Genomic DNA, 23974 nt, shown 5'->3' on the forward strand with positions numbered 1-23974 from the left:
AACATACATACATAGGCTGGGTGCGGTGGCTTACGCCTATAATCCCAGCACTTTGGGAGGCTGAGATGGGCAGATCATGAGGTCAGGAGATTGAGACCATCCTGGCTAACACAGTGAAACCCCATCTCTACTAAAAATACCAAAAAAAAAAAAAAAAAAAAAAAAATTAGCCGAGCATGGTGGTGGGCGCCCGCAGTCCCAGCTACTCGGGAGGCTGAGGCAGGAGAACGGCTTGAATCCAGGAGGCAGAGCTTGCAGTAAACCGAGATTGTGCCACTGCACTCCAGCCTGGGCGACAGTGCGAGACTCCATCTCAAAAAAAAAAAAAAAAAAGAAATATACATACATAGCATTAGAACAATTGCAGGAACGACACCAAATCTGTTACCAGCAGTTTTCTGGGCGGTGAATCTGTGGTTTTTATTTCATTATACTTTTCCGGGTTTTTCTAGGTTTTCAGCAAGAAATACTGACAAAAGGAAATGAACACTTTTCAGAGACTTAATTCAAAACAGAATTAAAGGAATACACATGAAATTGGTAATAGTGGCTGCCTCTGGGGTTGGTGTGGGAGAAGGCCTTCCTTTATAGCTTGCACCCTCCTGTACCTTTTAAATTTTGTACCAGGCAGGTATTACTTATTCAAAAATAAATACATTTCTACAAAGAAGATACAGATATATAAATACTAAAACCACAGGAGCCGAGAAGTAGCAGCTTGATTTCCTGAGGGAAATCAAGAAAAGTGTTTTCGGCTCCTGGGGGAGATGAGACTCCAGGTTCAGGCTGCCCTTTTAGGCCCAAAGCCTCCAAGTCACCCCAGGACCCAGCTAGTCCCAGTGTCTTCACTCAGCAAGGCCTGCTCCATCAGACACAAAACTGGTCAGGAGTTGAACCATCTCCTCCCTGGGCATTTTCCCCTGCAGTAGGGGTGGGCAGGCTGTGGGAGGGGCTGCAGAGGACACTGGGCCTCTGAGCTGGGACCATCTGTGTCCCCTAGGCCTGACACAGATCAGGACGTCATGCACGAGTACGAATGAGTGGGGCCCAATCGCCTAACAAAGGGAACTCGATTCCAGCCCTGATTGTTCCAGGAGGATTTGCTGTAAGCAACTGGAGAAGTTGGCATTTGTTCAACGTGGAAAAAGTGTCCCCCAACTTTGAAGCACTGAACCAAACATCTTTGTTGACGTTTCATTCTCGTGCTATCTGCAAATCAATGTCTTTTCCTTTACACTAAAAACAGGGCAACTTTAGAGCCCACTAAAGCTACACAAAATTGGGAGGGGCCATGCTCTGATTTCCCACTTTCAGTTCCAGGGACCGTATGAAGGACTTATTTGCGGGAAGAGCAGGAATGATCAGTTCAACAAGAAAGGCCACACTCAGTTTTCATAGACAGACAACCCCTCCTTCCCAATCCTACCCTGTGCCCCATCAACTTAAGTGGTACAAAAATGATTAAAGTGGCTTCATTAACTCCAGGAGTGTGGCTTGTGCTAGGGCACCTGATTTGTGCTAGACAAGGCCAGCGGAAGAGCAATCGCTCTGCAAGAGAAAGGCTTGGCCCTTCCTTAATCACCATGGGTTATAATTCACCCTGAAGTCCTTACACACATGGAGGTGCCAAGATACCGAGCTTTCCTCTAAGCGGGGCCTCAGAAGTGCCTCCCTCTGAGCCTCCAGGGGCTGAGAGCCCCAAGTCCCTGCCCTGCCCCAGGACCTGGGGACCAAGAAATAACATTTTTTTGTAGAGATGGAGGTCTCACTATATTGCCCAGGGTAGTTTCAAACTCTTGGCCTCCAGTGATCCTCCCACTGTGGCCCCCAAAAGCGCTGGGATTACAAGCATGAGCCACCTCTCCTGACCTACTCTTGCATTCTTTAAAGCCACAAATGTGGTACCTTCCCTCCCGTTCCATTTGTAAGACTTTGAATGTTAGAGATACCTTACACATAATATGTGGGAAAATGACTTTTTAGAAAAACATTTATTGTAATCGATCACACTCAAGTTGTAGTTCTGAAAGCAAAGTGAAAACACACAGTACAGCTATGCCTCAGTATCCATGGGGGATGGGTTCCAGGACTGCAACCCCAACCCTCCGGCACTAACATCTGAGGATGCTCAAGTCCCTGATGGGCAATGGCATAGTGTTTGCTTATAACCTATGCACACCTTCCTGTATAATTTAAATCATCTCTAGATTTCTTACAATACCAATACACTATAAATGCTATGTATGCTAAACCATATCGTTTAGGGAATAATGGCAAGGAAAAAAAGGTCTGTATGTGTTCAGTACAGACGCAATTTTTTTTTCAAATATTTTCTATCCGAGGCTGGTTGGATCCAGATGTTGAGTCCACAGTTATGGAAAGCTGATTGTTCTGGGGAAATCTTCAGGGGAGAAACATTTCTTAGAGATGGTTTATATCACACCACTTCAGTAAGAGCAATACAGGCATACCTCATTCTACGATGCCTCATGGATACTGTTTGTTTTTGTTTTTATTTTGGAGACAGAGTCTCACTCTGTCACCCAGGCTGGAGTGCAGTGGCTCCATCTTGGCTCACTGTAACCTCTGCCTCCCGGGTTCAAGCAATTCTCCTGCCTCAGTCTCCCAAGTAGCTGAGACTACAGGTGAGCACCACCACGCCCAGATGATTTTTTGTTTTTTTTAGTAGAGACGGGGTTTCACTATGTTAGCCAGGATGGTCTCGGATCTCCTGACCTCATGATCCGTCCGCCTCAGCCCCCCAAAGTACTGGGATTACAGGAGTGAGTCACCGCGCCTCGCCTGTGTTTTTTTTTTTTAATTGAAAGTTTGTAGCAGCCCGGCATCAGGCAAGTCTATTTGGCACCATTTTCCAACAGCCGTGTGCTCACTTTGTGTCTCTGTATCAGCATTCTGAACAATAAATATTTTTAAATTAAGGGTTGTACATTTTTTAAACATAATGTTATTGCACATTTAATGGACTGCAATATAGAGTAAACATGACTTTTATATGCACTGGGAAACCAAAAAAATGTGTTTCCTTGCTTTACTGTGATGTTGGCTTTCCTGAAGTGGTCTGGAACTGAACCCACAACATTTCCGAGATATGCCTGTACTTTTTACTAAAAATATTTCATTTGAGAAATAAACCTCAAGAACTACCATGACTTTTCAGATGGGAAGAGTGAGGCCCTGGCAGGGCGAGTCTAGGTGTGCAGCCTAGTGGGGGGTGAGGTCAGGTCCACTTGGTATTTGAGGCTTCACTCAGCAGGCCGCCCGTCCCCTCCACGGGGCAATTCAGCAGTCCCTGGGTAGTGGAGGGTTGCACTAGGAGGTAAACGTGATTCCAGCATGGGCTGCTCCAAGGCCCTGAGACCCCGGGGCCTACGGGGGCGTGGGATCCAGTACTGCAGCAGGTGCTTGGAAGCGGGGTCATCTCCCAAGATGAAAAGGCCCCTAGGGGAGGATGAGGTGCCGTCAGACCGTCGCTGAGCATGATCACTTCCCCAGACCCGTGTGGGTGAGAGGACTCAGCAGATGCCTCCAAAGCCTGCGGCAGGCAGGCCTTTACTCTTCACCGGCGGGCAGTCAGAGGGCTGTCATGGCACACCAGTGCACATGCCACCAACACACGCTGCTTCTTAAGTAATTTCTGAACGTGACACTGCACGGCGGTGGCCTCTCCAGCAGGACGTTGCTAGTAATACACTGACAACGTGGAGATTCCCCAGGGGCATCCACTGGGCTTCTCCCAACTCCCAAGCCACCTCTTCAGAGTCACAGAGTCATCTAAAGGGGCCCCCCACCTCCCCGGAGGCGCGGCCTAGTCATCGTACTGGATCTCGGCCCGCAGCTCCTTGGTGATGTAGTTCACCAGCATGGCCAGCAGCTGCTGCTGCAGGGCCTTGCTGCCCATGACCAGCGCGGTCAGCTGCACGGCATCCGTCCACTCTAGGTGCCTGATGATGGCCATGGCTTCCTTAAAGAGCTTCTGTTGCTCGGCAGGGGGCAGCTCCATTAGGATTTGAGGAATTGGCTTAAACTGTCCACTTGTCATCCAGGCACCTAACAGCCCCCCGACAGCCCCCCCTAGAAAACAAGGAATCGTTCAATTAGTGGGGTCTTATTCATAAGCGATGGCCTTTCTTAAGTTCCCACTGAGCACACATCACCATTACCATGAGCAGGCGCATTCATGAGCGAGCCAGAGCGGGCTTGGTGCCACGCCTGCTCCGCCAGCCAGCGTAGAGGGCAAAGGTTTATACAGTCTTCTGTCCATTTGGCTCAGATAATTGACACCCAACACACATTCCCTAAGCTCCACATTTTTAGGGATGCAAAATGATGCCTGCCTGCCCCATCTCCCACCTCAGTGCTGGGCCCACTAAGATCTTCTTCATGACCTGATGGAGGTTCCTGGGCTTACTGCAAAAATCCCTTTCTCATCACAAAGGAGAAGGCTGAGAAACAAACGTATTTTCTTTTTTTTTTTCTTTTTTTTTTAGACCGAGCCTCGTTCTGTTGCCCAGGGTGGAGTGCAATGACATGATCTCGGCTCACTGCAACCTCTGACTCCCGGGTTCAAGCCATTCTCCCACCTCAGCCTCCTGAGTAGCTGGGATTACAGGTGCACACCATCACACCTGGCTAATTTTTGTATTTTTAGTAGAGACTGGGTTTCACCACGTTGGCCAGGCTGGTCTTGAACTCCTGACCTCAGATGATCTGCCTACTTCAGGCCCCCACAGTGCTGGGATTACAGGCGTGAGCCACTGTGACCAGCCACAAATGCATTTTCAAGAGAAACCATCTCGGGCTGGGTGCAGTGGCTCATGCCTGTAATACCAGCGCTTTGGGAGGCCAAGGCAGGTAGATCACCTGAGGTCAGGAGTTTTGAGACCAGCATGGTCGATATGGTGAAACACCATCTCTACTAAAAATACAAAAATTACCTGGGCGTGGTGGCGCACACCTGTAATTCCAGCTACTCAGAAGCTGAGGCAGGAGAATCACTTGAACCTGGGAGGTGGAGGTTGCAGTGAGCCGAGATCACACCACTGCACTCCAACCATTGCACTGAAGACAGAACGAGACCCTGTCTTCAAAAACAAAACCATCTCAGTGGTGAGACTGAATTTCCTCCACTAGGCAGCTGATAAGCTCCTTGCCCCTGAACTTACGAAATATCCTGTGAGCCCACGTGGTTAAAGGGCCTGGGGACAGATAAGGAGGCTCTTTCCTCTTGAAGCAGTGCTTTTCATAGAACCCCTCCAAGTTGTACAATGATAAATAACAAATCTGGCCGGGTGCAGTGGCTCATGCCTGTAATCTCAGCACTTTGAGAGGCTGAGGTGGGCAAATCACGAGGTCAGGAGTTCGAGACCATCCTGGCCAACATGGTGAAATCCCGTCTCTACTAAAAATACAAAAAATTAGCCAGGCATCGTGGTGGGCGCCTGTAATCCCAGCTACTCAGGAGGCTGAGGCAGGAAAACACTTGAACCTGGGAGGCAGAGGTTGCAGTGAGCCGATATTGCACCACTGCACTCCAGCCCGGGCAACAGAGTGAGACTCCATCTCAAAAAAATAAAAAATAAAAATAAACAACAAATCTAAGGTAGTTTACTATTTCTCCTTCTGCCACCCTAAAAGGGCAGAAACAATATTTTTAAATGTAAACTCATTGCCAAGGTTAGGTCATGCTATTCTGGGACTTAAAGACCTTGTATCCATGGAAAGTTCTACCTGAAGAGGCCACGTGCAGGATATGGTGCGGAGGAAGGGAAGGTGCCCTAGGGAAGGGGTCCAAAGTCAAGTGCCTCCAAGAGCCAGGGAGGAACTAAGAAGAGTGAGGGGGCGGGTGGGCCTTACCTGGCCCCTCCTCTGCTGAGGTCGGATGGCTGGCAGGCTCTGATTTCATCCCAGCCTACTGTCTGGGCCAACCAAGCCTTGAACCGCATAGACCTTCTGAGGCCCAACACACAGAAGCAATCCTCCCACCTTGGCCTCCCAAGTAGCTGGGATTACAGGCTTGCACCACCATGCCTGGCTAATTTTTTTTTTTATTTTTTGTAGAGACAGGGTCTCATTATGTTGCCCAGTCTGGTCTCAAACTGCTGGGCTCAAGTGATCTTTCAGCCTCAAGCCTCCCAAAGTGCTGAGACTACAGAGGCATGAGCCACTGCACCCAGCTGGTTTTAGCTTTGACAAACATACCGTAATATACGTGAACGCCAGGAGAACCAAAACTGGGTTTGGAGGACATACGGGAATCCTTTGTACTATCTTCGCGACTTCTCTGTAAACCTAACATTATTGCGAAATGAAAAGTTTCTTTCAAAAATGCAGCCCAGGCCAGAGAGAACCCACTGGCTGGCTGGAAGCAAAACCAGTGCTTGCTGCTTCTGGAAGCCAAGCACCGAGGCCTCTGGAGCAGACACCACCCCGGGTATGCAGCTGGGGCCAGCCCCATAACCCAGAGGCTGAATGCGACATGCAGACAGCGTTCCTCTCCTCTGCAAAAGAAAGGTACATTCTGAGGAGGGAGAGCCAGCTAATTTACAAGTTTTACTGAACTTTTCCCCACGACACCAGTGAAATGCTCAGAGTCGACAAGAGTTGCACTCATGTGCACTAAACCTTTATGAGAACATCAATATTTGATTTAGAGCAGCACTTAATGCAAAAAGTCGCCAGGAATATCGACCAGCAAATTACTGGCTCTTTGGAGAGGAGAAAATTCCTTTGTTTTCAGGGTAAAATGATGCTCCCGCCCGTGAACAGGGGCTGGAAGCAGTGAATCCCCCCGGGCTCTCTTAGTGGACATCCTGTTCTCCACCAGCTTTTACTCAATCTGAATAAAATATGTGCTCCCAAAATAGCAGCTGGGCACAGCTACATGATAAAATGATCCCCAAAGCCTTCTCCTGAGCACTGATGGAGGTGGGGGCACAGATGCAGAGTGTCATAGAGGAAGAAGGAAACGGTCCTGTCTCCCCCATCTCCGGTTCCTTCTCAGATGGCAAGATGCTGAAGTCAGGCCTCACTAATTCATGGGGTTTGGAAAGGAAAATATGGAGAGGGAAGGTCTGGGGCCACCCACATATTTATTTTTCTCCCCAATGTGAGCCTCAGCTTAACGAAATGTCCTTGAATGTCAATCCCACTACAGAAGGGAAGAACAGAGCAGGAACCCCACCAGCGAGCTGGAGAACGGAAGGCAACCTCAGCAGAAAAGCGCTTCTCTCTCCCGCCTGTGAGCATGGAGACTACGGGCCACACAGCAGGGATCTCCACCAGATGGTAAGCTCTCCAGGCCCTGTGTCCCCAGCTCAGGCTGGCCAGCACAAAGCAGGCATGTGGCACATATCTGCCATGCCCGATGTGACAAATGCAGTCATCATAAGAATCCCTGTTAAACAGAAGCAGGTCCCTGAAGCCACCTAGAAGCCACCAGGAGGCCTTGCTTGGCCCCTGCCCAGCTCAGGTCTGAAGGAGGGTCAGCTCTCTGACTCCATCTATGGTTTGAGCCACAGCCCCAGGGCAGGTAGACCTTCTGAGGCTCAGGACACAGGAATTCTTCCTTCCCCAAGCCAAAGAAAGTCACTTCATCCTAGCTGCAAGGAACAGTGGAAAAATGAGCCAAACTTTCATTCATTGCCAGAAATTGATTTTCAAATAAAAGCAGGTGGTAAATGGCCAGGCACAGTGGCTCATGCCTGTAATCCTAGCACTTTGGGAGGCCAAGGCGGGTGGATCATTTGTGGCCAGGAGTTTGAGACCAGCCTGGCCAACAGGGCAAAACTCCGTCTCTACTAAAAATACAAAAATTAGCTGGGTGTGGTGGCGCACACCTGTAGTCCCAGCTACTCAAGAGGCTGAGGCAGGAGAATCACTTGAACCCGCAAGGCAGAGGTTGCAGTGAGCCGAGATCATGCCACTGCACTCCAGTCTGGGCGACAGAGTGAGACTCCGTCTCAAAAAAGAAAGAAAAAAAGCAGGTGGTAGAGGTGGGCAGGCCCTCTAGGGGTGAAAGGCCGTTCTTTGGGTAGTCTCTTTCAGAACAGGGGAGCTCTCTCAGAACGAGCCCGCTCACATGAAATGGCCACACCGCATGTGCTGAGAAGGTGCATGGCCCCTCCCAGCCTCCTCCCCGGTTTCCTTTCTGCAGGGACCTTGCAGTCATGATCAGGGTGAGGGAGGCCACCATGGGACCCAGGACACCCTGGGATCTTCAGAGGCCTGCTGCTCTGATACTTATTCGGGGATCCTAGCACTGGGGAAAAGGTGCCTCTAGGCCCAAATGACACAGATGCCATTTTCAAGAGTGCCCCACACTTCTGAGACATTCACACAGAAGCTTGCATTTCCAACGGACGAATTATATCTGCAAAGAACATTTCTCAGAGGCAAACTTAACTCCACCAACTCCTCCCACGAGATGCATGCCACCACTTGTACGAGTTCATTTCTCCCTGTGTTTATTTTCTTTTTTCCTTTTCTGAGATGGAATCTCGTTCTGTCGCCCAGGCTGGAGTGCAATGGCACGATCTTGGTTCACCGCAACTTTTGCCTCCCGGGTTTAAGCGATTCTCCTGCCTCAGCCTCCCGAGTAGCTGGGATTATAGGCATGCGCCACCACGCCCAGCTATTTTTTGTATTTTTAGTAGAGACAGCGTTTCACCATGTTGGCCAGGCTGGTCTCGAACTCCTGACCTCAGGTGATCCACCCGCCTCCGCCTCCCAAAGTCCTGGGATTACAGGTGTGAGCCACCGCGCCTGGCCTTCTCCCTGTGTTTCAACAGCCCTTTTATGACATCCCCGAGGCTGGCTGTCTCTGTGAGACACCTGCACTTACCAACAGCGAGTCCCGGCGGGCCGCCCACCAAACCCCCGACGAAGGCCACGGCCCCTGTGACCAGGGCACCCTTCCCAGAGTGTTTGACAGCCGCCTTCATCTTCCTCTCCCCAGAAAGGGAGCACAGCAGCTTCATGATGTCCTCCACCATGATGGTCATCGTGGCGGGCCTTCAAGGGAGAAGTTCAGAGGGACAGTTTTAATGAGCGTAAGAGTATTAATGCCACTCTAGTTCCTAGAGTTGTAAGGAAGGGTCCCCCTTTTCAGGAGAGCACAGCAGCTCCAAGCGCCTGTATGAGACAGCATCCAGACGGTGGAAAGTTCCCACAGACAGGGCAGGCGGCAGTTAGTGAATAAGCAAACAGCAGCGGCTGAGTGGGTGAAAGGTCTTATTTGCCCTCTGATTAACTTCTGACTTAGGACAGATTAAGGAGCAACCCGGCCACATGTTCTGCTGGTTCATCACGAGGGAGGTGGTCTGACCCTTCTGGTATCAGTGGCCTTTGCACTGGCCCGGGGAATGCCCTGCACACAAAGTCCAGCAGAGACCGGGAAATCCTGGCATGAGGCATCTGAGCTGAGGCCAAGCCAGAGCCGGGGAAGGGATGGGACTCTGTGACTACACGGGAACTCACCTCCGGTGGGCCCTGAGCAGAGGATCAGATACCTTCCTTCTAAGACCGAGACAGTCCCTGTAGGCTGGACTCTCAGATGGTGCCAGCAGGATGGGCAGGAAGCGCCTGGCATAAGTCTGGAAGCCTGCAGGCTCCCGACCCAGGATGGCTCTGAACGAACACTGTTACTAACGCACACACTGGGCTGCCTTAAGCAACTGCTCTTAAAAGTCAACACAGTTGTACCCATGGGACACTAAAAGCAGGGACAAGACAAAGCAGGGAGACAAAGCAACTGCAGAATAAAATACATGAAAGCATTCCCAGGCTTTGCGATATGTATGGACAGAAAGATGGACGGGCAAGTGGACCTTCGGCACAATGACCTTTAGCACAATCCTCCAGGGTAGGGAAAACGTGTGCCACGCTGGAGCCAGAGCAGGGAGGGATGGGCTCTAGAGAGCCCAAGGGCTGAGAAAATCAAAGGGGCCACGAGTTGGGGGATCTCCTCAGAGCTCTGGCTGAGCCCAACGCTCCAGCAGTACTTCCCTTTCTCACCGGCACTTCCCATTTCATTCTAGGTGGAAATATTGAAACAGGTGCTACAGCAACTCGACTGAGGAAGTTATGGATAGATTCTATTGTTTATTATCTTTTTTTGTTTTTTGAGATGGGGTCTTGCTTTGTTGCCCAGGCTGGAGTGCAGTGGCACAATCACAACTCACTGCAGCCTTGACCTCTTGGGCTCAAGCGATCCTCCCACCTCAGCCTCCTGAGTAGATGGGACTACAGGTGTGCAATCACCACGCCCAGCTAATTTTATTTTTATTCTTAGTAGAAATGCCTACTATGTTGCCCAGGCTGGTCTTGAACTCCTGGGCTTAAGGGATCCTGCCTTAGCCTCTCAAAGTGTTAGGATTACAGGCGTGAGCCACTACATTTGACCTTAATATCTTTGGGTTATATGTTATATGAGGGTTTTTTGTTTGTTTGTTTGTTTTTTCAGAGACAGTATCTCTTGTTGCCCAAGCTGGTGTGCAGTGGTGCGATCATGGCTCACTGCAGCCTTGAACTCTTGGGCTACAGTGATCCTCCCACCTCAGTCTCCTGAGTAGCGGGGGCTAAAGGCATGCAACACCACGCTCAGTTAATTTTTTGTTTTCATACAGACAGGGTCTCGCAGTGTTGCCCGGCCTGGTCTTGACTTCCTGAGCTCAAGCAATCTTCCTGCCTCAGCCTCCCAGAGTGCTGGGATTACAGGCATGGGCCACCACACCCAGACATGTGTGCTTTTCTGACCCAAGGAAGATCCAGAAGCAGGAGTCCCTACTGTACAATTGCTCTCCCAATCCTAGGATATAATTTTGAGCCCAGAGAACAAACCCATGAATCCATGAGAAGACCACAAAGTCAGGTTCTCAGAACTTCTCTGCAGTCCCAGGAGAGCATCCTGCGCTCCTGCCCCTGTCCATTTCCCTTCTTTTTCCCCTTTGGTACACATTAGACCTGTTCTCCACAAGTGCACAGGAATCACTGAAAACCTTGTTAGATGCAGCCAGTATGGGAGGGTAAGATTCTGCATGTCCAACAAGCCCCCAGAGTGCTCCTCTGATCTCACTGTGGGCAGCAAGACCCCAAGAGGGCAAACCCCAGGACTCTGACATTCGTTACTCAGTCTTCCAATTCAGAAACTGCAAACAAGCACCCCTAGATATGTCTTTTTGGCCCCGTGAAGTATAAGAGGCAGTGGGAGGGCAGGCCTTGTAAGCCCTGCTCATATAAGGGACTGGGGGAGCACTCAGGCCTGTGGGTCCCTGCTCTGACTACCCTGTGCTCTGGGTCTCCCAAAACCTGGTCTCCTGGTTTCCAGGTCCTGCCCAGCTCCTTTGCTTGCTGACAGGTCAAATGCCTCCTCCTTCTCCCCAGAGGAGAACCCCCTTCCACTATTCCAGTGTCAAGATTTGTTTACACACAAATGTCTAAACGATAAAATGGCATTATAACAGCGTCCCGACTGAACAGGCAGAAGCCACTCGGAAATGCGGAGACAGAAGGCAGAACCTGATTTATCCAGTCACCATGGTCCTGAAACAGAATGACATAGATAGATAGAGATATTGACAAAGATATTTTTATTTTTATTTTTTTTTGAGACAGAGCCTGCTCCGTCACCTAGGTCACCTAGGCTGCAGTGTAGTGGCACGATCTTGGCTCACTGCAGCCTCCACCTCCCAGGTTCAAGCGATTCTCCTGCCTCAGCCTCCCGAATAGCTGGGATTACAGACATGCACCACCACACCTAGCTAATTTTTGTATTTTTAGTAGAGATGGGGTTTCACCATGTTGGCCAGGCTGGTCTAGAACTCCTGACCTCAGGTGATCTGCCTGCCTTGGCCTCTCAAAGTGCTAGGATTACAGGCGTTGAGCCACCACGTCCAGCACAAAATGAGATATATTTCAAGTACATATTAAGGTAACCAAAGAAAATAATTTTACAGTAAAATCTTACAAAAAGCTCAAAATCCTGGTGTAAAACATCTAATCACCTTTGAGCTTAGTTCTGGTTTATATCCAGCTTTTCATCTGTCAATTATATTGGAAAAAGGGAAGGCCCCTTTGGAGGCTGCAAGGAACCTCCCTTTCCCAGGGTGTGAAGACCCCGAGCCCTGCCATGCTTGGTCTGCAAGACCGGCTTCCAGGTCAGTGCCTGGACACCACTCCCACAACAGGTTTTCTGCAGTTTGGGGAGTGGTGTTTTGGGTCTGCACTCTCAAAACAGTTTCTGCACAGCAAGAAAATGCATGTAGAGGTGGAAAGAAGGCAGGCAGGAAACAGATACATAAACACTTTAGCTCTACTGGCTACCCCAAAAAAAAAACCTAGCTTCCGACCTGCTCCGAATGACTTGACTTTAAGAGGCTCAAGAGATGTCCTTGCAAAAATGCTACTTCCAACCCTACCTGGCCCAGCCAGGCCGGCATCAATGTGAGAGGAGAGAGAGCAATCAATTAGGCAAATAGTTAGGGCAAGGGTCCTTGGCAGAATTCCCTTCTAACACAAAGCAGCCTAAGAGGTTGTTTCCCTTTCAGAAAACACAGATAAGGAAGGCAAGCTCTAATACAGAAACGGGTCCCCTGTGTGACATACAGACATACGGTGGGCCCCAGTATGCACAGTCCTCTCCCTACTTATAAATACTCAGACACAGCTGGGCACGGTGGCTCATGCCTCTAATCCCAGCATTTTGGGAGGCCAAGGTGGGCGGATCACGAGGTCAACAGACTGAGACCATCCTGGCCAACATGGTGAAATCCCGTCTCTACTAAAAAAAATACAAAAATTAACCAGGTGTGGTGGTGCTCACCTGTAATCCCAGCTACTCGGGAGGCTGAGGCAGGAGAATCGCTTGAACCCGGAAGGCAGAGGTTGCAGTGAGCCGAGATCACGCCACTGCACTCCAGCCTGGCAGCAGAGCAAGACTCCGTCTCAAAAAAACAAAGAAATACTCAGACACAGAGGCTTGCATGGCACGGATAAGAAGAGCTACCCTGGACCAGGCATGTCCATCTTGGAGTGTTCTACCCCCCCGCCCCCCAACCTTTTTTCATACATGCACAGTAAAGAAATAAGCAACATGGAGTAGTAGTAACTCAGGCTAAGAAGCCGGCATGTGCACTAGAAAGGGTGGGGTGGAGGACTCAGAAATTCACACCTTATGTAAATGAAGCACCCCTCCCACCAGCTTGTCTATAAAAACCCTTGCATTTCACTGTAAAATGGCAGCCCATCTTTCTGGGACCCCTCTCTGATCCAGAGAGCTTTCTTTATTTCGTTTATTAAACTTCTCCTCTAACCTACCCTCTGGAGTGTCTGCGTCCTTGATTTCCTTGGCCGTGAGACCAAGAACTTCCGTGACATCTCAGACAATGAGGCAGGTTTCACTGAGACACAAGCCCAGGGCTCTGCAGAATGGGAGGGCCAGCAGCTATCACTGCGTGTGTGAGGGCAGGTGGAGGAAGTCACTGCGTTGTAATAGCTCTGCACCATGGGTAGAGACGTTGTGGCTGACTCCATCCAAGGTTTAATTTATTTGCAATCATCATTTCAGAAGTTAGAGCATTAACAGGCTCTTGTTGAGGAAGAAAGGTTAGTAACTCCACCTCCTGAGCCCTTGCTAAAAAGCTCAGCTTCCTGAATTCTCCAGGCTCGCCAGATTGAGAGGGAAGCCCACCCTGCTCCTTCTCCCACCGCAAGACTGTCTTTGTCTGTAAATGACAGGGAAGTGGGTGAGGAGGGAGGATGGGGACAGACCTCAGGGGGTGGGAGTGTGGCTCCCCCCTCTCCACTGTATCACACCTATTTCACACTCAGATTTGCCCACATACCAGGCCCTGATCACAGGAAGCCCATCTGCCAGCCACAGGGAAGGCAAATGACAACTTGAAGCCCCGCTTTCTTGCAGGTGCCCAGGCTGCTCTGAGAGGTACAGAAAGATGGAGACAAGCCCATCCCACCGACAGCAGCCTAGCTTTCTGAGTTTGGACCAGATTGTAAGAGATGAGGGAGAGGAAGACTCTCTCTACTCCAAGTACCCTGTTCTTTAACAAAAAATTAGGTCTGGCTCTTGTCAACATTGACCTCCCACCTCTCCATACCCCAGCGCAAAGGCAGTAGGTGGATCCCACTAGCAAACATTTTTAGATTAGCTCATAGTTGTTTTTTAAAAACAAATTAGTTGCCAATATTTTAAAATCAGGAGATTTTGCGTGCACCTCTGATTCCTGATTTCTCCTGAAAAACCAGAAGACCAGATCACATTGGACCTGCCATTCTGTGTAGCAATGGAGGCCAGGGCTGAGCAGGGGCCATCCGCTGCCCACCCCCATACAGCAGGGCCCTGCCCTCTCTACCCCAGCCCCTCCTGGCAGCATGCACCTTACCTACCTACTTGATCCATAAACAGGTCACTTCAAAGCTTCTCCAAGTATCCCTATTTCTTTCTTTCTCTTTCTCTCTCTCTTTCCTTTCCTTTCTTTCTTTCCTTTTCTTTTCTTTCCTTCTTTTCCTTTCTCTTTCTCTCTCTTTCGTTCTCTTTCTTTCCATCTTTCCCTCCCCCCTTCCTTCCTGCATTTTTTTTTCTCCCTAGAAACGCAGTCTCCCTATGTTGCCTAGGCTGGTCGGGAACTGGCCTCAAGCAATTCTTCAGCCTGGGCCTCCTGAGTAGCTGGAACTACAGGTGCTATTTCAAGATGGTGAAACCCCAACTCTACTAAAAAATACAAAAATTGGTCAGGCGCGGTGGCTCACGTCTGTAATCCCAGCACTGTAGAAGGCCGAGGCAGGTGGATCACAAGGTCAGGAGTTTGAGACTAGCCCGGCCAAGATGGTGAAACCCCGTCTCTACTAAAAAAAAAAAAAAAAAAATAGCCAGGCATGGTGGTGTCGCCTGTAATCCCAGCTACTCAGGAGGCTCAGAGGCAGGGGAATTGCTTGAACGAGGGAGGTGGAAGTTGCAGTGAGCTGAGATGGCGCCACTGCACTCCAGCCTGGGTAACAGAGCGAGACTCTGTCTCAAAAAAAAAAAGAAATTAGCCGGGTGTGGGGGCGGGTGTCTGTAATCCCAGTTACTCGAGAGGCTGAGGCAGGAGAATCGTTTAAACCCGGGAGGTGGAGGTTGCCGTGAACCGAGATCGCGCCATTGCACTCCAGCCTGGACAACAGAGCAAGACTGTCACAAACAGACAAACTCAACAAACTACCTGTCACCCCCAAAACTAATCTCACCTCCTAAATCATTAATGGCCCTTCCTGACCAAATCTAAACTAGCGCCCAGATCTTCTTCCCATATGGCTCAGCCAGCTCTGCTGCCCCACAGGTGTCCTGTCAGGATCCACTTCATATTTATAATACCTAGTACCCCACCCCCAGCCCCGCCCCTGCCCCACCAGCCACCACCTCTCTACCCCACGGCTACCCATCACATTCTGCACCCCACCCCCGCCTTCTCCGCCCCCCACCCATCACATCCTCCACCCCACCCCCGCCAAACCCACATCCCCCACTCCACCCACCACCCCACCCAACCTCACCCACTCCCACCACGTCCACCACTCGCACCCCACCCCCACCCACCACACCCACGCCTACGCCACTACTGGGTGACACCAAGCCAGGGCCTGGGACTCTAGTCCCAGCTCTGCTGCTTACTTGTGTCACTTCAGCCTCTCCATGCCTCAGTTTCTCCATAGGGACAATGACTACAATAACAGTGTCCATCCCGGCACTGGGAGGGCCGGGCTCCTGGCAGGGCGGGGACCCCCCCCGCGACCCCTAGACGCTCCCGGGCCTCCAGGCCTGTTCTTGGGGTGCCCCCTCCCCTCGCGGGGCGCGGCCTGGAAGGCGCCCCGCCCCGGCTCCGGGCGCACCTTTACCTGGGGGAGCCGAGGCCTGCGGGGCGCGCTCGGCGATCAGAGGCGGCTGCGGACCGGGCCTGGTTGGCCCCCGGCTCCCCGCCCGGCTCCCCGGCCCCGGCCCCGGCCCCGCGGAGGGTCGCGCAGGCCTTGGTGGCGGCCCCGGCGCTGGCCCCGCCCTGCCTCCCGCCTTCCGGCTGCGCCGGGCCTTCCGGGAAGCCACGCGCCGGGCCGGCTTCTGGCTACGAGTTGCGCACGGCCTTAGGGGGACCCAGGGGTCGCGGCTGGGCACCCCCTCCCCGGTCCCGGCCCACCCCGCCGCTGACACCGGGGCCCTGGCTTGGGTTACGGGTGAAGCACCGAGACGAGGCGCCCGGAGAGGAGTCCCGGGGACTGCAAGGCCGCGCTCCCGCAGGCCCAGCCCTGCCCTTCTCCCTTGCGCACGCACGATCAGATCCGGGCCCCGCGCACCTGCCTCCAGGACCGCGGGGACCTCCCGGAGACCTCCCTCCCTTTGGCCTGGAGGACCCCTTCCTCCCCGCAGTCTGGGCGCGGAAGAGAGCTCAGGGGCATCTGGAGGTCAAGGGTGCTGTGTCAATATTTGGTGAATGTGTGGGCCGAAGCCAGATTTCCGCTGTTCCAGAGCTGCTCTGGAGCCTCTGGGTCTGGGGGTTGCACAAGGAGAAGCAGGCTAGGCGGGACCGTAATTCCAGCTGCCAGTGAGGCTGAGGAGGGAGGATTGCTTGAGCCCAGCAGTCCGAGCGTGGGCAACACAGTGACATCCCATCTCTACAAATAATAATAAAAGTTAGGCCGGGTGGGTGACTCATACCTGTGATCTCAGCATTTTGGGAAGCTGAAGCAGGAGGATTGCTTGAGCCCGGGAGTTCGAGGCTGCAGTGAACCATGATTGCACCCCTGCACTCCAGTCTGGGAGACAGAGTGAGACCGTCTCTTAAAAAAAGAAAAAAGGAAAAGAACTGCCTTTGCTCCTAGGATTCTTGGATGGGGGCCAAAGCTGAGGCTAGGCAGCCTCTTAGGAAGGTGCAAAGGGCATGAGGCTGGGGTTGCAGAACTGCCCAGGAATACTACTGTATTGAGACCTATGGAAAGCTGTCCCCACTCTTGTCATGCAAGGTCTGGTCTTGAAACATCTCAAATCCAAAAGCGGCTTCTGGGGGGCTCTCTATAGAGAATTAATCCTAACAGGAACCCTGCAAAGCAGGCATGGTTGTCATTGCTGTATTACAGACGGGAAGCTCTAAACACAGGCTGCTCTGCCCAAGGCCACCCTGGTTAGAAAATTTCAGGGCCCAGACTCCAGCCGGGGTCTCGGTAGCTCAAAGCCTCTGTCTGTGACCAGCACTCTGCCTGCTTTCCAGGGTGCTGTGGGCACCCAGAGGACGGACCCTTTTCCATTCTTAAAAGAATGGAACAAAGGCTGTTAATAGCAAGCTTCCCCAGGCCTTGGCTGGGGTAAAACAACGCCATTTATTCCTGAATCAGAGCTTTTGCTTGAGTTTGGGTGACCTTCAAGAAGGAAAGTGAACTGAGGCCAGGGGAACTCAGCCTGCTGCCTTCCTGGGACCTGAGTGCGGCGCTCCCGTTTCTCTGCAGGCAGCTCCCTCTGGCGGCACATTGCAGAACTGGCCTGCAGACTCCTCCCCCAGAGATAGTGGGGAGAGGGCCCGAGCAGCGAAAGATGCTGGGAGTGAAAGAAGCTTCAAAGTCCAGGCCCTCCAGAGAAGGCACGCATGTAAGAAGTTCATGCAGCCGAGCGCGGTGGCTCACACCTGTAATCACAGCACTTTGGGAGGCCGAGGCGGGCAGATCACCTGAGGCCAGGACTTTGAGACCAGCCTGGGCAACATGGTGAAACCCCATCTGCACTAAACATGGAAAAATGAGCCAGACATGGTGGTGCACGCCTGTAGTCCCAGCTACTCGGGAGGTTGAGGCAGGAGAATCGCTTGGACCCGGGAGATGGAGGTTGCAGTGCGCCGAGATCGCGCCATTGCATGCAAGTCTGCAACCCATCAGCCTCCTGGGCCTCATTCTGATACGAATACAGGCATAACATGACCGCACACTCTGAACCCCAGAGATGGAGCACACGGTGCCTCATGCTCCTAAAGGCAGCTGGGGCCTCCTGCACAGTAAGCAAGGCGTGCAGTGGGGTGACCATGATGGCGCAGAAATGACACTGGCCCAGCACACAGCGATGCTTTAGGCTGCTTACAGTGACCGAGGGAAAGTTCTTCCACGTCTCCGTGCCTCAGTTTCCTCATCTGGGAAATGGCAACAAGAGTAGTGCTTATCCTATAGGATTGTTCTGAACATAAAAGGAGGTAATATGTATGAATCTAGATTATTCTTGTTTACATTACAGAATGTGAAAATGAGCGGCTTCTCCAAAGTCCCAAATATGAGCCTCGTGGGCCCAAGGTAGTGGGAAATCCAGTTCTATCCCCACCTTGACAAAACACTGTCTTGCCGATGGGCCCAGTGATGCCCTAGGGTGCTAGGTGGTGTTCACACAGCCAGCCAGAGTCAAAACTCAGACGGGGCCCCTGAGGCCAGCGTTCTATGCCCTCACTTTCTCCCAAGGCTGAGTACACCAGCTCCTAAAAATTCCATGGCTCCTTCAGGTTAAAGCCACCTACCTAGACCAGGGCTGGATGATCCACCATGTGGGCCACACCCAAAAACCCTGTAGCTTCTTTTGTTGTTTCTTTTGGTTGTTATTCTGAGACAGGAGTCTCCTCTGTTGCCTAGGCTGGAGTATAGTGGTGTAATCTCAGCTCACTGCAACCCCCACCTCCCGGGTTCAAGTGATTCTCATGCCTTAGTCACCCGAATAGCTGGGATTACAGGTGTGCACCACCATGCCTAGCTAATTTTTATGTTTTCAGTAGAGACAGGGTTTCACCATGTTGGTAAGGCTGGTCTCGAACTCCTGACCTCAGGTGATCCGCCCACCTTAGCCTCCCAAAGTGTTGGGATTATAGGCGTGAGCTACTGCACCCAGCCCAAACTTCTCTCTTCTAATAGTCATATTGGATTAAGAGCCCTCCCTAATAACTTCATTTTAACTTGATTACATCTGCAAAGACCCTATTTCCAAATAAGGTCACGTTCCCAGTGATGGGGTTAGGACTTCAACACATCTTTATACAATTCAAACCTTAATACCAGCTGTCTTAATCTGTTTTCTGCTGCTATAACAGAATGCCACTGACTGAGTAATTTTTAAAGAGAATATATTTATTTGGCTCATAGTTCTGGAGGCTGGAAGTTCCAAGATCCAGCGGACACATCTGGTGTGGGCCTTCTTGTTACATGATAAGATGGCAGAAGGTATCACATAAAGAGGGAGCATGAGAGAGGGAAGAGGGCTGCCCTAATCCCTTTATCAAGAGCCCACTTCTGTGATCACAGCATTAATCCATGCATGAGGGCAAAGCCCTCATGACTTCACGACTGCTGAAAGGTTCTCCTAGCAATTTGGGAGGCCAAGGCCAGCAGATCACCTGAGGTCAGGACTTTGAGACCAGCCAGGCCAACATGGCAAAACCCCATCTCTATTAAAAATTAAAAAATTAGCTGGCCATGGAGGCACATGCCTGTAATCCTGCCTACTCAGGAGGCTGAGGCAGGAGAATCTTTTGAACTCTGGAGGCGGAGGTTGCAGTGAACCAAGAAAGCGCCATTGCACCACAGCCTGGGTAACAGAGTGAGATTCCATCTCAAAATATATATATAGAGAGAGCATATAATATCTTATATGTTATATAATATATAACATATTATATATAATGTATATATTATATAACATTATGTTATATATTTTATATAACATGTTGTATTATATATAATATAATTATATATAACATGTTATATATAACATATAATATATAACATGTTATATGTAACATTATATAATATAATATATAACATGTTATATATTATGTGATATATATTATATATGTGATGTATAACATATATGTGATATATGACATATATGTGATATATAACATATAATATATAAATTTGGGCAATATAATATAATATATTATATATAATTCTTATCTTAAGAATTATATATAATTCTTATCTTAAGAATTATATATAATTCTTATAGCAGTAGAAAACAGATAAAGACAGCTGGTATTAAGGTTTGAATTGTATAAAGATGTGTTGAAGTCCTAACCCCATCACTGGGAATGTGACCTTATTTGGAAATAGGGTCTTTGCAGATGTAATCAAGTTAAAATGAAGTTATTAGGGAGGGCTTTTAATTAAGGGCTCTCTATATCTTATTACATATTATATATATTATTATAAATTATATATAATATATAATTATATATAATATATAATAAAATAAATATATAATATATAATAAATAAAAATATATATATATATATATAACCACAATGGCCATTGACTTTCAATATGAGTTTTAAAGGAAACATGCAAACCCTAGCACGAAGTATTCACCAGATGCCAGCTGTGATTATTATAATCTGAGCATGTGTATAGTACATACATGTCCACCCATGGCACAATAAAAATAACAGCCTTGGGCTGAGCGTGGTGGCTCATGCCTGTAATCCCAGCACTTCAGGAGGCTGAGGCAGGCGGATCACGAGTTCAAGAGATCGAGACCATTCTGGCCAACATGATGAAATCCCGTCTCTTCTAAAAATACAAAAATTAGCTGGGTGTGCTGTCGCACGCCTGTAGTCTCAGCTACTCGGGAAGCTGAGGCAGGAGAATCGCTTGAATCTGGGAGGCGGAGGTTGCAGTAAGCTGAGATGGCACCACTGTACTCCGCACACCAGCCTGGGTGACAGAGCGAGACCTCGTCTCAAAAAATAAAAATAACAGCTCGGGTTAGGCGCGGTGGCTCACGAGTGTAATTCCAGCACTTTGGGAAGTCAAGGTGGTAGAATTACTTCAGACTAGGAGTTCAAGACCAGCCTGGGCAACATAGCAATACCTCATCTTTACAAAACATTAAAATTAGTCGGGCATGGTGGCATGCGTCTGTAGTCCCAGCTACTTGGGAGGCTGAGGTGGAAGGATGGCTTGACCCAGGAGACTGAGGCTGTAGTGAGCTGTGATAGTAATGCTGCACTTTGGCTGGGCGACAGAGTGAGATCCTGTCTCAAAAAAATAATAACAGCCTTGGGCCATGCCTATGTCAAGACTGTTGTGTGCAGGGGAACCATCCTGCCACCTCCCTTCGGTCTTGGGAGAGCTTAATCCTGAAAGGGCTGTGGAAGGACAAGGTGGCTTGGGGACTGGTAATGATCTCCTCCCAGGCTTCATCACTGTTCTTTTAAATAATTAATTCATCTTCTTCCTTGGTGTTTACATCCTTCAAATATTTGTAGATGGTTATCATGTCCCTTTAGTCACCATTTAGCACCACTCTGCATATTTGCTGTCATGTTGAATGTGTGTTATCATCATTGTCATTATTATTATTATTTCCTCCCAGCTCCCTCCCTCAGTCCCTCAGCCACCATCATCACTCAGTGAATTTCTTACAGGTTCCCAACCTTTCAAGTACCAGGTTACCCAAGATGGAACACTAAAAGTCAGTAGTGGTGACAAGCCCTACTTGTCACAGAGGGCTTGCAGGCCCTCTGGTTCCTCACTAATTCTCATCAGTTTCTCCAAAGCCACAGGGGGGGAAAAAATAGACAAACTAAGTGAAAAAAGCGTGCTTATGCTGCAAACACAGCTTCCAGATAAATCCCCCCAGTCCCTGCTCCCAAACAGATAATCCTTAATTTCCTCAAATACAAAAGCAGGATGAGAATCCCTGCTCTCAACAACCTGGGATTATTGTGAGAACTCAAAGAGGAAAAAAAAAACCTGAAAGGTGCTTTGTAAACTAAAAAACAGGGAGGGTGGTAGTACCAGCAATGCCTTCCACACAGGATGGGATTTCTACAAAATGTTCCAGAGGTCAACTGTTCTAAAAAGCTAAAAATTCTACGTTAGAATTTACAAATGAACTCGATAGAGCCAAGATTCACCCTAAAATCTGTCTATTGAAAGACTATAAAGAGATGCCCTACTTAAAAATCTACTCATAGATGTTAGTATTCCAAATAAAGTGTGGAACTCAGAGTTGGATGCTGGTGAGGCCTTGGATAAGTTTACAGATGGCCCTGACGAGACTTTAGAAGGTCACGCTGCTATAAAAGACTTAAAAAAAAAAAAAAATTCCACCTTGTCTTGCATTTCAGATCTCACTGAAGAGTTCTTCTGTGCCTGGAAGACTTATTTTCAGTCTGAGAAGAATGATTTTTCAATGGTTCTGTTGAACATGCAATTCTCACGCAAGTATTTCTATAATTATCCTGTTTCAGTTATAATAGAGTTTCTGGAACAATAGGACTTTTATTGTATTGCCATATCTGTTATAATAGATGTTTTATTACAGAAAGTTATGGTAGAGTCACTATTATGATTCTGAAGTTTTTATTTCAAATTGCTCAGAGGATGGAAATTCTTTCTCCCACTAGTTTTACTTTAAGGCAGCTTTGAATTTGGGGTGGGGGTGGTTAGTCTTTTCTTCTATTGGAGCTTTGGTCTGTTTGAGATTTTGTTCTTTAGCAGAACGTTCTCTTTCGCTCCAGTGTACATAAATGAAGCCACCCTTGGTATCTGTTTGTTTGTTAGCCTGTGGTGCACACAAGTTTAAAAATAATGTCACCTAGATTGTCTCTATATATCTGCAAAATTTATTTCATTATTGCTGAAACGATCTCCATAACCCTGGTATTAATATTTTTTGAGACAGAGTCTCACTTTGTCTCCCAGGCTGGAGTGCAGTGGTGCAGTCTCGGCTCACTGCGACCTCTGCCTCCCAGGTTCAAGCAATTCTCTTGCCTCAGCCTCCCTAGTAGCTGGGACTACAGGTGTGTACCACCATGCCTGGCTAACTTTTTATTTTTTATTTTTTTAGACGAAGTCTCACTCTGTCACCCAGGCTGGAATGCAGTGGCGCAGTCTTGGCTCACTGCAACCTCTGCCTCCCAAGTACAAGCCATTTCTGGCTAATTTTTGTATTTTTAGTAGAGACGGGGGGTTTCGCCATGTTGGCCAGGCTGATCTTGAACTCCTGACCTCAAGCGATTTGCCCTCAAGTGATACACCCGCCTTGGCCTCCCAAAGTGCTGGGATTACAGGCATGAGCCACCGCACCTGGCCGATAAACTATATTTTGAGAAGGTAAATACTAGTGATCATGAAACACTAATACTAGTGATCATGAAAACAGGGGAGCTGAAACTTCTAGGTGCATTCAGGCTAGGTCATATCCTATTTCAGGTGGTAGCTCCACCTCGAAGAGCAGGGGGCTGGAGATTTTCTTAGTTAAATCAGACGCTGCAGAAACCCCAGCTGCTAGAGGCAGAGCTGGGATTCAGGAGTGGGTTTGCTGACTCCAACAGTGAAGGTCTTCCCTTCCAAGAAAACCCCACCCGTGGGGAAGGGTGACCCTCAAATCTTGAACATCAGGTCCAGCTTTTGGCCCAGTTGACTTTTCCACAATGAAAGGATTCAGGTCTCCGAGAAGTCGCAGAATATCTGCCCACAGCAGTCTAGCCTCATCAGAACCCACCTTCATGTGTAGCCACCCTGTCTCCATGTTCCTGGTAATGCGCGCTCCCAGGCTCAGAGTCTGGAACTGCTGATGGAGCGGCAGGTCCTGGACCCTGCGAAGAATCGAGGTTCCCCAGTCACAGTCTTAGATTAGACAGAGCTCCTCCAGTTCTCAGAGGATTTCTTAGGCTACCCTGAAAATAGAGAGAGGAAGGGACCTGCCCTTGGTCACACTGTCAGTAACAGAATCAGAACAGAAATCCAGGGCTCTTGGTCTTCCAGCCTCTGTTCTTCCCTTAACCCAAGGCTGGCAGAGATGGGGAGACTGCAGAGGGCCCTGAAGGTGGGGGCATTTGCACTGAGTGTAGAGTGCCTTTGGAAGGCAGGGAAGCCCAGGAAGGTAAACACACACACAACGTTGCAAATGTGGAGAAAATCAGAGAGGAGGAAATGTCAGGGACTCTCC

General features: G+C 49.4%; 2 protein-coding genes and 1 long non-coding RNA gene across 26 annotated transcripts; 2 read left to right on the forward strand and 1 right to left on the reverse strand.

Moving 5' to 3' along the window:
* Positions 1–1972: 1972 nt before the first annotated feature.
* C19H19orf12 (chromosome 19 C19orf12 homolog) lies at positions 1973–16842 on the reverse strand. 24 transcript variants are annotated; one of them, XM_077978034.1, is made up of 6 exons: positions 15907–16061; positions 13333–13436; positions 12839–12959; positions 8861–9030; positions 6220–6309; positions 1973–4092 (listed from the first exon to the last, which is right to left on the reverse strand). In XM_077978034.1, exons 4-6 carry the CDS (start codon positions 9018–9020, stop codon positions 3827–3829), a joined length of 516 nt encoding a protein of 171 aa, XP_077834160.1. In that variant the 5' UTR covers positions 9021–9030; positions 12839–12959; positions 13333–13436; positions 15907–16061; the 3' UTR covers positions 1973–3826. The 24 variants fall into 24 exon arrangements, with proteins under 24 accessions (XP_077834160.1, XP_077834159.1, XP_077834161.1 ...); XM_077978033.1 differs by having other exon boundaries at positions 13333–13739; XM_077978035.1 differs by having other exon boundaries at positions 15901–16061.
* LOC144336783 (uncharacterized) lies at positions 6917–7832 on the forward strand. Its single transcript, XR_013409105.1, has 2 exons — positions 6917–7037; positions 7175–7832. It is a non-coding gene; the product is annotated as an uncharacterized LOC144336783 (long non-coding RNA).
* Positions 9856–22364, forward strand: LOC144337085 (uncharacterized). Its single transcript, XM_077979908.1, has 4 exons — positions 9856–9880; positions 10979–11042; positions 15828–18233; positions 22149–22364. Exons 1-3 carry the CDS (start codon positions 9856–9858, stop codon positions 16606–16608), a joined length of 870 nt encoding a protein of 289 aa, XP_077836034.1. The 3' UTR covers positions 16609–18233; positions 22149–22364.
* Positions 22365–23974: the final 1610 nt, after the last annotated feature.

Source organism: Macaca mulatta, chromosome 19 (assembly GCF_049350105.2).
Source record: "Macaca mulatta isolate MMU2019108-1 chromosome 19, T2T-MMU8v2.0, whole genome shotgun sequence".
Classification (NCBI taxonomy): Eukaryota; Metazoa; Chordata; class Mammalia; order Primates; family Cercopithecidae; genus Macaca; species Macaca mulatta.